The 14,878-nt window shown below is 38.3% G+C and overlaps 1 protein-coding gene across 3 annotated transcripts in view; it reads left to right on the top strand.

Annotated features, from left to right (window-relative positions):
* HDAC8 (histone deacetylase 8) overlaps positions 1-14,878 on the top strand; it is a 117,480-nt gene that overhangs the window by 85,527 nt on the left and 17,075 nt on the right. For 2 of the 3 annotated variants that reach the window (XM_011998211.1, XM_011998210.1), the window contains 3 exons: positions 2,260-2,372; positions 6,524-6,601; positions 7,200-7,308. In XM_011998211.1, coding sequence (XP_011853601.1) covers positions 2,260-2,372; positions 6,524-6,601; positions 7,200-7,308 — 300 coding nt within the window. The remainder of the gene's footprint in view (positions 1-2,259; positions 2,373-6,523; positions 6,602-7,199; positions 7,309-14,878) is intronic. The other variant, XM_011998213.1, reaches the window with a different exon arrangement.

The raw sequence follows: 14,878 nt of genomic DNA, 5'->3' as shown, positions 1-14,878 counted from the left end.
GCATCCCATTACTGGTTATATACCCAAAGGATTATAAGTCATGCTGCTATAAAGACACATGCACACGTATGTTTATTGCAGCACTATTCACAATAGGAAAGACTTGGAATCAACCCAAATGTCCATCAGTGACAGACTGGATTAAGGAAATGTGGCACATGCACACCATAGAATACTATGCAGCGATAAAAAAGGATGAGTTCATGTCCTTTGTAGGGACATGGATGCAGCTGGAAACCACCATTCTCAGCAAACTATCGCTAGAACAGAAAACCAAACACCGCATGTTCTCACTCATAGGTGGGAATTGAGCAATGAGATCACTTGGACACAGGAAGGTGAACATCACACCCCGGGTCCTTTTGTGGGGAGGAGGGAGGGGGGAGTGATAGCATTAGGAGATATACCTAATGTAAATGACGAGTTAATGGGTGCAGCACACCAACATGGCACATGTATACATATGTAACAAACTTGTAAGTTGTGCACATGTACCCTAGAACTTAAAGTATTAAAAAAAAAAAAAAAAAAGGATATGCCAGGGCAGTGTGGTCCTTTGCAGTTCGCCATTTCTCATAACACATGTAGGGTTTCTTAACCATCACTGCTTTTGCGAAAACACAGGGCTCGGGCAAATCTCAATGTTGTCAATGAGAAGAGTCTACTTTGTCAATTTTCTCTGTAGCTTTTCTCTGTATTCTCCTTTATGTGCCATATTATTTCTGGTTGCCTTTTTTGTTTGTTTTATGCCTTATCTCCCCAATTTAATTGTAAGTTCTGTGAGGAAAGGAAGTATGTCTTGTATTGATTTGTACTCTTCCTCCACATCTCTCTCCTCTTTTTGCCTAGCACTTAGTGTTCCGTCCCATCTACCTAAAAGTTATTGATGTTCAAAAGGATGACAGATTATCTCTTTTTTTAATGTGCTAAGGCAGTAAACTTACAAAATGTACACTTTTCATAATTGGAAAATAGCATTCGCATCTAAGAACTTCCAAAAATCACATATTTAATTCTTATTTAAAGAGAATTCATAGATGGAGAAATCTTTTTCTTTAATTGGTCTTTACCTGGTTGCATACCTAAGGCCAAGCTATTCTTTGGCTAGATGATTGCTGAGTTCACCATCATGAAGCAGAGTCAGTGTCTAAAGATATTTTTACCAACCTTCTGCTTGCCAGTCTACATGTCATTGATTCAGCCTGTGAACCAGGGCATTATTTAGAATATGAAATGTTATTATGGAAGAGATCTCATGAAGAAGTTTATGCATTGTGTAGGCACTACAAAGAGCTTTACAGTCTCATAGTAGCAAAGATGCCATTTTAACTGTTGCTTATGCCTAGGCAATCTCAAGGAGAACTCAGAAAAAATGGGCTGGATATTTGAAGTGTCTGTGGAAGCAAAATAAATTAAGCATTTAGGATGAGGCCTTAAAAATAACTTATAATACACTCTTGATGATAAAGAATGTTATTTTACATCTAATCAGCAAGGCTTAATGGAAGTGTAGTAAAAGAGCAGTTTAACCTTGACAAGGGGTTAAAGTGACACAGTATCACTGATAGCACAAAAGTTAAAGGACACCAGTGAAGTCAATGAAGACAATTTTAGTAAAGAAAACAAAACAACTTTAGAAAAGACTGCTTCACTCTTCATTGTAATAATTGCATTTACAGACAGGCAACCACATTATACTGCCCAAGAGATTATGCATTTGTATGTTCTACACTCAGCTTTTATGAGCAACAAGTGCCAAAACTAACTTTTTAAAAATTCTAGGTTATGTCATAGGGTCAGTACAGAGAATCCAATCTCTAACATCTGGCTGAGCAAGATTGTCTTTAAGGCCTCTTCCAGATTCTAGCTTTCTTAAAGTCCTGTAAGTGATTACCAGTGTTCCTCGTGATGACCCCAGGGTATACAAATTTTTTGAAGTGATTCCTAAATCCAGGGAAAGGTGGTTCTCTCTTGTTCAATATAGTTATAATATTCTAATGCTTTGAAAATCTGGGATCATGAATGGAAAATGTTACCAGTTTACCCGAATATTTACTTTACTGAAACACTTCATTCCCTGATCATTCTGGGTCATTTACTTATAATCTTTGTAGATGGATTTTTGTTTTTCTTAAAAGAAGGGGAAACTTTAGGGGACTAGATCTCAAGGGTTAGATCCTTGGCTGTAAAGACTCCCTTGGATAAGACTCCCTTGGATTGCTTTTTGGCTGTTGGCTGTAGCAACTTGTTTTCTTACAGAGATGAAGCATCTGGTTTTTGTTATCTCAATGATGCTGTCCTGGGAATATTACGATTGCGACGGAAATTTGAGCGTATTCTCTACGTGGATTTGGATCTGCACCATGGAGATGGTAAGCCCTTTGGTTTTAAAGATGCTTTGCTGCTAGGACAGCAGGTTTTTATCAGTTAAGCTGCTTCTAGGCAACTGGTAGAAATGTCTGCTATAATTGAAATTTTCCTAATTGAGAATTTAAAGTAGGTAGTGTAGTGATTCCTCTAATTGATGCAATTCCTGCTTTGCTGCCCAAGCCAGGCTCCTGTAATTTCCTCTCCTCTCTCCTCCTGTAGCAAACCTCTAGAACTAATAGAGAATGTTAAGAAGTGAAAATCTTACCTAGTGTTTACTCCAGTGCTCAGTAACCTCCCTCAGGCCATTTCCACTGGTTCTAAGGGAATCTATAGAGATGACAGTCTTGTCTCTTTTCATTGATGCTTTTCTCAAGATAGAATGGGCGTATGATGGGCTAACATTCTGAAATTTTTCACCAATAGGCTGCCAACTCGTGTAGTGACCAGAATCTGTGTCGTTTCTTTGTATTGCTAAAATATTTAGTGCCGTACAAACAGGACATCTTCCCTAATGTTTAATAGCAGAATCGCTTAACAGTTTGCCTTAACCCATTAATCCTCTCTTAGAAGACTCCACTGACAGGACTTATCTGACCATCCTATGTATTTTCCATCTAGAATGTAGAGCTCCAGTGACAGATGCCACATTCTGTTTCTTTAAGAAATCCTGTCTGGGACACGTAGTATTTCCATTTATTTAAGAACACTTATCCCATAAATTCTTACTTAAAAATACTCCTCCCTCACATCAATGATTGCCATTTCCCTGTTTCCAAGGTTTGTTTTTGTTTTTTTTTTTTTTTTGAGACAAACATAATCAAGGCATAGAGAGGAAAAGAATATTATATGTCTGAAGTTAGGGTCAGCTCCGCTGCCAAAACGGAGAAAGAAGGATGAAATCGTTGAGGGAACCTTTCCAGAGAGCTTCATCTGCATGAATACTACCATGGAACAATGACAGAAAATTAAACAATGACAGAGAGAAGAGAGGTTAAAACCACTAATATACTACTTTGAGAACCATTTTCACTGAATATCTGAATGCTCAACCAGTGCAAAACATAGCCTTGCTCAAAAGCCTTCAGAGACTCCTTATTGCCTATAACAAGGGGTAGCATTTGACCTTTGGCTTATTTTTGTATGGCCAGTAAGCTAAGAATGGTCAAAAATGGTTTTTCCAGCCAAGTGCAGTAGCTCATGCCTGTGATCCCAATATTTTGGAAGGCTGAAGTGGGAGGACTCTTTGAAACCATGAGTTTGAGACCAGCCTGGCCAACAAAGTGAAACCCCCATCTCGAAAAAAATTAGCTGAGTTTGGTGTTGTGTGCTTATATTCCTAGCTACTTAGGAGGCTGAGGCAGGAGGATCGCTTGAGCCCAGGAGGTCGAGGCTGTAGTGAATTACGATCGTGCCACTGCACTCCAGCTTGGGCGACAGAACAAGGCATTGTCTCTTAAAAAATTTTTTTAAATGGTTTTTCCATTTTTAAAGGGTTATAAAAGAGAAAATATATTGAAAAAAGTGTCCGTGTGTGTGTATATATGTGTGTGCATGTGCAATAGAGACATTGAGTAGTTTGCAAAGCCGAAAATGTTTACTATTTAGCCACTTAGTTCGTTGACCCCTGGCCTACAGCAGTGGTTCTCAAACTTGAAAGTGTGTCAAGATGACCTGGGGAAGTTTGTTTTAAAATGCAGATTGCTGGGCCATATCCACCAGATATTCAGATTTAGTAGGTCTGGCAAGGAACCAAAGAAATTACGTTTTAATTCCTCAGCTGTTCTGTAGGCCACACTTTGAAAAACAGTGGTCTTCAAGATAAGGTCCACGGTCATTATCCAGTCTTTCAAGGCCTACCTTGAATAGGCCTCACCTTATCTTTCCACCCTTATCTCTCATTACTTGCTGTCCAGGCTATACTACTCAATGAGCATGTCTAACTATTCATGACATGTCTCAGTATTCATGACATGGCTCAGTGTTCCCAGACACATCTCACTATTCCCACCTCCCTGACTTTGCCTCCTTTTTTTCCTAATTTAGTTTTGTTTCAACTGTCCCAAGTTCTACCCATTTATTCAAGTTCCAACAGTAGCAGATTTGCCCTGACCACTCCCTCTCAAGTGTTCTCCCCCTCCTCTCAAGTCCTGTATTGTTCATACCACCAATTTGATATTTCATTACATATTGCCTTGTATTTTTAATTAATTTTTTAATGTGTCTGTATCTTCTCTTCCCATAGAAACTATAAGTTCCTTCAGAGCAGAGATCAAGTTGTTTACTTCTTCCTGTTTTATGTAACGCCTTGAACCAACAGTACTATGCATATAGTAGTGGCTCATTAAAATATTTGATCAATAAATGATTATGAAATTCAGACTATTAGTATCAGAGTTTAAGAATACAATCAACTCTACAGAACCATATAAGAATGAACCGAAACTGTCACCTGAAACCATTCTTTCCATTTGCAATGTTATTTCTACACCCTTCAGAGTTTCCTGTTTTAGCCAACTTTTATGGTGTGTTTCATTTCAGTTTATTTCCCCTCTTTAGCACCTCCCTTACAGTGACCCCTGCCCCACCCCCAAACTCTTACGCATTTGGTTTATTTTAAATCCTCCATGATTCCATAACTAGCATCCTGTAGTGGCTTCACTAGCCACCCCTACCCCATCCTTGCCTTCTTTCATCTACCTAACCACTCTGCTCTTTCCCACCAAGTCCATAGCTTCCTCCTATCTGTGTTCACCTCCTTTTTAAGTATGATTTTATAACTGTGCCTAGTGGTATTTCCCATGAGAAGAAATACAAATGGCCACTAAACTTATGAAAAGGTGCTCAACACTCTAATACTTAAAGAAAGGCAAATTAGAGCAAGACCATTCTTTCTGCCTAAGATTAAAGAGAATAACAATAGTTTGGGAACTCTCATACATGATTGGTCCAAGTGTAAATTGGTACATTTCTGGATTGATCGATAATCAGGATTTTCATGAATTATCCTTGTTTAAGACTTCATTTCTAAGTTGAAGTACTATTTTCATTTATTTTGTTTGTTTTATTTTGTTTACTTCATATTTTTTGCCTAGAGCCTTTAACTGGTTTTAACTGCCTCCCTAGGGCAAAACATAAGGCTTGGGAAATTCAAACATACCTATTATATACAAATAGAGTTAATATTTTTTTAAAGTCGCTGTTGGGCTGTAGTGAAGACTGAAAACATTAAATAAATACAGAAACAATTTTTGTTTGAAGTAAGAAAGAGGACAGTACCTGAATTTGCTAATAGTCCTCCCATTTTACAGATTGATTATCTGAACATAGTGTGACTATATGTGAGAGGAAAGGGGTGGAGGTGGGCAGTGTGTTTACCTGTATATGTAGAGGCTTGTGAGGGTTACTTTAAATCCCAGCTTTAATCTCCCAGGCCTCTAATCGTTTACTAAGTTAAAATGGAAAACAGACCCCTTTCTTGAAAAGTTTTTCCCCCATCTTTCTTCAGGTTTTAAAACACTGTTATGAGGCTGCTATTAGGAGACAAGGTCATGGCTGTTTTCAGCCTTCCATGTTTTAGCCAGAAAGATGTACTATAAGTTACTTATTTATAACCAAATCTGCATTATAGAGAGGCACTTTATAATTAGATTTTTGGTATATAATGGCTAATATTTGTATTGCTCATATTTTTCAAAGGGTTATCACATTGTACATCTTTGGAAAAAATCCCAAGACTTTAACTATAACCACTTAAACAAAACAAAACATACAACTTGTAAGATGGTGCTAGTTTCCCTTATTGAATTCTGTTGATAATGCCTCAATTCTAGGCTCTCGCCCTTTCCTACTTTTTAGAACAGGTTGTCAAAGAGAGCCCAGACATCCCATTGCTTGGAAAAGGAAGTCCAGTTATAGTTTTCCATGAGTTTGAAAAGGAACCCCCAAACTTCACTTGGGGCCAAAGTTCTACCTCATCTTGTAATTACGAGATTAGAGACCAGAGGTTTGTATTACTTTTATTTCTCAGCTTGTTAGTTTTGTATTGCTGCCTTCTCATCTACCCTGCTTCTCACAGCTGCTCTAGATTTTCAGATGTTGAAAATAGGAATGCCATATCCCGAAGTGATTATTTTGATGTTTCTTTATCTGTTAGGTGTAGAAGACGCCTTCAGTTTCACCTCCAAAGTCATGACCGTGTCCCTGCACAAATTCTCCCCGGGATTTTTCCCAGGCAAGTGATCATAAACTCAGTATTACATTTGATGACTAAATACTGAAATTCTTCTATACATTTCTTACACTTGGACAGTTCCATGCTGTTAATGCCTTATTGCTACAGTCCTATGCAAACTTTTAACACACGTTACCTCAGGTGACAATAACAAGAAGAATGACATTAAAGTTATTTCTTTTTCCAGGTGATTTTTATGGGCTGTCAACAGATCACTTATGCTTACTACAGTAGTAGACACCCCATGCAACTCCTAACATCCTGAATAATTGCAGTGATAAATTGATATTATGTCCACCTAAAAAGCATGAAGCCAAGCAAAGAAGTTAATCTCTTATTTTTTCATTTGATCCAGTAAGATGAAAACTAAGGTTTTTCAGTTTCCTTATGGTTTGCCTGCTTCTCCAAGATTGTTTACAACAGTTACTTCTTTATATTATTTTTCTTAATTTCTTTCCCTGGAAACTATCACTAATTCATTCAGGATTATTCTCCTAATTGATCTTTTCAGTCTTCTGAATTCCTATCAGGAAATCCTTTAAGTTTTCTGGGTTCTCATGTTCCTAATAAGTGATCATAGTGCTCTTCTCTTTTATAGGAACAGGTGACGTGTCTGATGTTGGCCTAGGGAAGGGACGGTACTACAGTGTAAATGTGCCCATTCAGGATGGCATACAAGATGAAAAATATTACCAGATCTGTGAAAGGTATGGCAGCAACACTGAGCCAGTAATAAGTAGATTACAGTTCTGTAGGATGAAATGGCCCCCATCTCACAATGTAAACAAGAACAATGTAAAAGAAAACGTCTACATACCTATAAAGCTTTTGTATACTGGTCATTATGCCTATTTGATCAGTAGCTATCCGCTGTATGACAGAGCCAAGCAGTTGGACCAGAGCCATGCTCCAGGTTGGATCTTACCCACTACTCAATATGATTAAGGCCATCCCAAGAGCAGAGCTTTTAGGCTATCCTGAAGAATCCCTTATTTGCTGCTTTCTTAGATAAAGAAACCTGCATGTGTGTTATTTCATCAACCTGACAGGGTTCATTTCAGTTGTCAGGGTTCATTATGGAGACCTGTGCCTTCTTCTACTGGTGTAAATATTAGAGAATTGACTATTATTATTCATCATGCATTCTTACGTTTTATCCGCTGTGTTAAAATTGGAGTTAGATACCTGTTCTTTTTATACCATGGTTAAGGATTAAGTTACGGACAATCGTAGGCAGACACATTGGTGCCAATATGTGGACCACTGGAGTTGAAAAGCCCTATGGAATGGGGGTGGGAGGTTGTGCTAAACTCATATTCATAAAAATTGAGATTGGTCAGGCACAAGTGGTGGCAGAGAAAGCAAATCCAACTAGAAGTCAGCAAGTCAACATTACCGAAGGTAAGTAATGGGAATTGAGGTACTCTTGATCCCTCCCCAACTTAGCTCGTATTTCTCCCAACCTCTGGTGGAGGTTCTTCCCAAAGGAGCCTGCCTGCACTGGCTATCATCGCTGGCAGTTGTATAAACAAAGCAGAATTATTAAAAAATAAAAACTTTATGCTTCAAAAGTGCCTCTTAGCTCAAAAGATTTGGTGAGCCAAGTCATCATTCAGTTATTCAGCAGCATAAGCCTCTTCATAATTTTGATCATGTCTCTTGGCTACCTCTGTATTATCATACTGAAAAAACCTTTTTTTTTTTTGGAACCTGCCATCAATGGTTTAATTGCCCTTCTTTGTTCCCCTTAAGCTCTCTTCTGTTCTTGAGATGTGCAAATCAGAGCTGCTTATGTAACTTTACCAATAAAGATATCCTGCAGTTCTATGTAAAAGGAGAATTATTTTGTTTTTGTTTTAATACCCTTCTTAACAGTGCCCGATTTTGTTGCCCTTTTTTTTTTTTTTTTTTTGTCATAACAGAAAACTAGGTTGTTCTCTTCACTGCACTGTCCACAGTGTTTCCTAGAGCCCTATCCTGGGTCTTAATTGAAAGGTCAGCACTCATCATCGTGCAAGTGTAGTTTGTAATATCTAGTGCTCCCTAGATGGATCACCCTAAATGGATCACCTTACATGTACCCCTTACAAATCCCTAAATGGATCACCTTACATATGCCCCTATTGAAGGTTATCTGCCAATCATAAAACCTCCTGAGATCTTCTTTGTCTGCCATCAACTTGGCATTTCACTGCCTGGGAAAGCTGAGTATTATCTGCAGACTTGAGGATTTTCCAGTGCCCACCCCCAAAGAAGTCTACTATTTATCCTTCTTCAGTCAGAAAAAAATATCTGTTTCTACCCTATATTTTCTCTTTTTTTTCTGTAGACCAGTTCCTACTACATGATAAAAAAATATTTTAAATCCCATGGTAATTCGTGTTTAAAAATAGCCTTGGTATCAAACCTAATCAGAAGCATTTTTAAAGTAAGTTTAGCCCCAAGGAAAAGATCTGTAGAAGATTACACATGATTTCCCTTTACAAAAAGCATGATGCCACTCGCATCCCAATAGATTGATGGCTTTTGTGTACAGGAGGCTAGCATTTATTAAAAATTCTTCCAGCTTGCCTACTAAAGAACCAGACACTCATCAGTTTATAGTTCCGAGGGCCCCTTTGCCTGTGGACCCACACTGGCAATGCGAGCCACACAGTGATCATCCAGAATAACAGGTTCCGGGTTTTCATTAGAGGTGTAATAACATTTTTCCTTTGCTTTCCTTCAGAAGTCAAGTCTGGTCAGGGCATTATGTGAAGGCACCTGTGATTCCAAGGGTACCAAGAAGGCTTCCTGGCCCAACTGTCTCTCTCATCTGTTGGATTAATACCTGAAATTCCTTTATCAGGAAACATACTTTTATTCTACAATTAGAAATAGTCCTTAAAATGAAATTTTGGTGCAACCTCTCATCCTCACCCCTGCTGTACCATAGTTTCACAGAGCCTTTCTTTTTTGGGGTGGTGGACAGGGTCTTCCCCTGTTGCCCAGGCTGGAGTACAATGGTGGTCACGGCTCACTGTAACATTGACCTCCTGGATTCAAGTGATCCCCTTGCTTCAGCTTCCCAAGTGGCTGGGACAAACAGGCACACAATACCACATCTGGCTAATTAAAAAAAAAAAAAAAAAAACTTTTAGTAGAGATGAGGTGTACCTTCACAGTGCCATTCTTGACAATGAATTGTGAAGGGGTCAGAGCATGAGCTCCCTGAGTATTCTGAGGAGGAGGAATTGCATAATGGAGCAGTAGAGGGAAAGGGGTACCAAAAACCACAGCGATCTTTGCCAAGAGTTTTGCAGAGGGCCAGCCCTGGTAACTAGATCACTCAGTCCCAGGCGTTATGCTTTTGAATACTTCTGGTATGTGGCTTGGAAACAGTCTCTTACACATTTGTCGTTGTTACCTCTGACCCTTCTGCCAACCTCAAAAGATATATTACACATAGGAATGGCTTAATCTTTTTATAAAAAGTCATTCAATTTATCTACTGTCTTCTTTTCATCCTTTTATTTTATTTTATTTTATTTATTTTTTTGAGATGGAGTCTTGCTCTGTTGCCCAGGCTAGAGTGCAGTGATGCGATCTAGGCTCACTGCAAGCTCCACCTCTGGGTTCACGCCATTATCCTGCCTCAGCCTCCCAAGTAGCTGGGACTACGGGCGCCCACCACCACACCCAGCTAATTTTTTTGTATTTTTAGTAAAGATGGGGTTTCACCATGTTAGCAACTATGTTCTCAATCACCTGACCTGGTGATCCGCCCACCTCAGCCTCCCAAAGTACTGGGATTACAGTTGTGAGCCACCGCGCCTGGCCCCTTTTCATCCTTTTTATTTCATGACCCCTCTGGTTCTCTGACTCACTCCTTACTTGTGATATGTAAAGGACCTCTTATTGCTGGTTCACTTATAAGATGCTCTCATTTTTATTTGCCACCTAATTTCTAGTTTGCTCATGAATTGCTCCTTTTTCCTTTTCCTTCTTTCTTTCTTCTTTCCTTTACTTTTCTTCCTTCCTTCCTTTTCTTGTTTTTTCTCTTCCTTTTCTCCTTTTCCTTCCTTTTCTTCCTTAGTTCTTCCCTTCCTCCCTTTCTTTCTTCCTCTTTTCCTTTCTAAAATGGTTTTTTCCTCTGCTGTAGCCTTTTTTACTTTGCCAGCTAATCAGGCAGGAACTTAATGGTTTTAGTTTAAGCTTGAACATACCCCCTTCATTTAAAAATTGGCTTAGAGTTTCTTTTTGTAATAGACTGGACATGGAATCTTTACATGAAAATTTTCTAACACCAGAAGATCTCAAGTTCCATTTTCTATAAATGACAGATTTCACAGTGAGATCTCCCTAGATCATTCAATTCTAAGGTCAAGGGTCACTAATTCCCAAAGGCTTTCCATAATTTTCATGGGAGCTGCTAGAGTTGGTATCACAAGTAGAGCCCTGCTTTAACCAGCATAAAGGAACATTATCAACATTGCTCTGGTAAGCATACCTCCTCCTTCAAATGGAAACCTATAGTCCTAGTATAGAGATGATAGAGGTATACTATATTTTCTATGTATGTGAAGGCCTAAACCTGACCCCATCACCACCCATCCCTGGGCCACATACGCATATACCCATGAAGGTTGGTGGGAAAGGGAGGCTGCTTTGCGAAAGGGAGGGTTTGCTAATTCCCAAGTTTTATCATCTGAAGCAGGACATATTACACAGCCTATGTTTAACCTATTTGCTCTCTAAGTATAATATATTTGAATGCAATCTGAGATAGTCTTAATAATGTTTAATGTTACCTAAAACTCTTTGTTGACGACTTTGGGAGCATTTATAGTTAAGGATTCTGAGAGAAAAGGACACTAACAATTATGGCCTTGCTGTTGGTTAAAGGGAGGTTTTGATAAATAGTAGGGTACCACTCTGAAATCTCAAATCTTTCAGGATGACCCAACTACTTGCCCACTCTGAACTTCCATGACATATGTGACATATGTGAAGTTCAAACGAAGAAACTTAGAATTGTGCCGATACTTCTTAATTCTCATCCTGCCTATCATTTTATAGCCCTAACAGCCAGAAAGTATTCTTTACTAAATATCTGATTACCAATAGATATCGCATAAGAAAACCATATATAAAGTGCTTATAATGTAGATGGGTGAAGTTGACAGTTCAAAGTTTTGAAAAACAATCATGTTTTATTAAGAATATTCAACTATTCAACTTAGTAATTTCACCTGAAGGAAGATACATTGTTAAACAGACTTCTCAACAAATAGGACTTTTAAAAGATTCCATTAAAATGGAGTTCTAATTCAGTAACAGTGTTTATATCTATAAATGCAAAATTCTGCTAGTTAGAGCTACCAACCTGACCACAGAAATAACCTTACTCTAGTAAACCAGAGTTCATAATGGTAGTCATTAAAATAAGAACCTACCTGTGTTTGGTCCTTGGCCTATTTGCCTTGAGTTCTATGACTCATATTGTGTAGCTCAGAATTGAAAGAAACCTTTTCTTCCCCATCAAAGACTATTAACTTAAAAAAAATTCAGAGACCCCAGAAGTGAATGAACAACTTAAGATTCATACCTCTTTCCTTTTATGAGAGAAATACCATACTTTTCCATTTTAAATATTTCTTTTATAGCTCTTCAACTACTTCTCTGGAATATTAATTCTGCTATTAATGGCCTTACCCCAGTAACCTACCCAGAAAGGACAACAACAGAGTCATTAAAGGAATAGCTCATTAAAGCCTAAGTTTTTATTCCTGGGTAGAATCTTTTTGTCTGTCTATACTGAGCCCCCACTAATACCCAACAAGGAAGAAAAAAAATTACTAATACTAACTATAGTATCTTTCTATTATATGTTTATGGCATGAGAATTTTTCTTAGACTCTATCATTGCTTCTGAAATACATGTCAGTGGTATTTTAGGCATAGGATCAATTCCTGGGGTCTGGGGCCAAAATTCAGCTCTCTGAAGCCACCCTGACCTTCCTACAAAAGAATTGAGCACCTCAAGTCACTTTATAGGTATGTTAGTCTGTTTTGCATTGTTATAAAGGAATACCTGTGACAGTTATTTATAAATAGTAAGAGGTTAATTTGGCTCACAGTTCTGCAGACTGTAAAAGCATGGTGCCAGCATCTGCTCAGCTTCTGATGAGGCCTCAGGAAGTTTACAATCGTGATGTAAAGGGGAAGGCAAAGGGGGAGTCAGCATATCACACAACAAGAGGGAGCAAGAGAAAAAGGAGGAAGTTCCAGGTTATTTTAATAACCAGCTCTTATTAACTCATAAAGTGAGAACTAACTCATTACCATGAGGACAGCACCAAGCCATTCATGAAGGATCCACCTCCAAGACCCAAATACCTTCCACCAGGCCCCACCTCCAACATTGGGGATCACATTTCAACATGATATTTGGAAAGGACGCACATTCAAACTATATCAACAGGGTTTTAAAAACATTCACGACAAAAAGGAGAGTTTGGGGAGGAGCTACCAAACTACATAGTTTATTGTTTGCCTGATGCTGTGCTTAACATTTGACATGCATTGTTGTGTGTGTATCTTTAAGTATAATGAAAGCATTTTATTCATTCATTTGACCAAAAAATGTATTGTCTACTCTATGACTGGTACTTGCAAATGAGGCAGATGAGGCTTCTGCACCCTGGAGCTTAGCTCTAAGGGAACCCTTGCCTGTGCCAGTAATTACACTAAACATTTACATTGCTTCATTTGATCCCTGTAGCCATCTATAATACCTACAAAAGTAGCTATTAGTATTGCCATTTTACAATGGGAATTGTAATACATTCTGATTTCTCATGAGATATGAGAAAACTGGAGAAAAGATTGACTTTCTTAAGGTCTCACACTTAGTAAATGGTGAAGCCTGAGTTTGAACCCACATCTGTCTGCCTCTTAACTATTGACTACATTTTCCCCGAAGTGTCACATGGAAGTGAGAAACTTAATGGTTGCAAACAAAGAAAAAAATACCATCCCTGGGACTTCTTGGAAAACTGTATCTCAGGGGATTGTAGAAAATCCCCTCCCCAAAATAGAAACCATTTAACTATGCAAATGAACCACATGATCCATAGTATATGCAATTCTTTGTGTTTGTTTGTGAAAGTGAAACTTAGATTTTTGCCCAAAAAAGAATTGTTTAATCCCAAGGATTTAATTTGTAATTTTATAGATAGAAAACAAGAATAAATATTGCCAGAATTAACTTCTTAGGTTTTCAATTCCTAAAGTTTGAAAACATGCAGATTCTGTAAATCCACCTTTCCCTTCATTTTCAATGGAGAAAATCCTGACTCCCTACTTTAGAAAGTGAATAGTGTCCCATGTTATTTTATAGAGGTCTTCTCATAGAATTACATATTTTTCATGTGGTTGTTTTAGATGAGTATAGCTAAAAATTTTTAACATCATGCATTTTTAAACTATAGGCAAAATTTATACCACCTCTTGGTCCTCGTGGAAGGCCATATCTGCATAAAGGGTAGAGATTCTCCATTCATGCTAAGCTGTTCAACCAATACCAGTTGAATAAAATGAGGACCAAGGGACATCACTAAAGGGCATTTAAGGGAAATGTTTCCTTTCACTATTGACTTTTACTGTTAATATTTAAAGAAGAGATGTTTTAATTATGATTGGTTTTTCTTTCATTATAATAAGTCATCTAGAATTTATCTTCCACCTGGGACTCCAGGTTCCTTATCATTCAATTTTAGAAGCAGGTAGGGCCAGGCACAGGTGGCTCACACCTATAATCCCAGCATTTTGGGAGGCCAAGGTAGGCAGATTGCTTGAGGCTAGGAGTTCAAGACCAGCCTGGCAATATAATAAAACCCCGTCTCTACTAAAAATACAAAAATTAGCTAGGTGTGGTGGTGCGCACCTATAATCCCAGCTACTCAGGAGGCTGAGGCAGGAGAATCACTTGAACCTGAGAGACAGAGGTTGCAGTGAGCTGAAATTGTGCCACCCCCCTCTAGCCTGTATGACAGAGTGAGACTCTGTCTCAAGAAAAAAAAAAAGGAAGCAGGTAGATCTTCAGTGAAAGAGAGCCCAACAAGTGTAATTTACTCCTTTAGGCCTGGTGATGTGGCAAAAGCAATGCATACACACACATATTCATAAATAAATATTTTAAGCAATACAATTTTTTAAAATTTCTCTTTCATTTGATGAGAAGGGATGAACCCTCTAGAAATTTGCATGTGAGAACAAGTAATTATATAGCCTTCC

The sequence above is a fragment of the Mandrillus leucophaeus genome, unplaced genomic scaffold, assembly GCF_000951045.1.
Source record: "Mandrillus leucophaeus isolate KB7577 unplaced genomic scaffold, Mleu.le_1.0 Scaffold561, whole genome shotgun sequence".
NCBI classification, from domain to species: domain Eukaryota; kingdom Metazoa; phylum Chordata; class Mammalia; order Primates; family Cercopithecidae; genus Mandrillus; species Mandrillus leucophaeus.
This window is presented reverse-complemented; position numbering and strand designations above follow the sequence as displayed.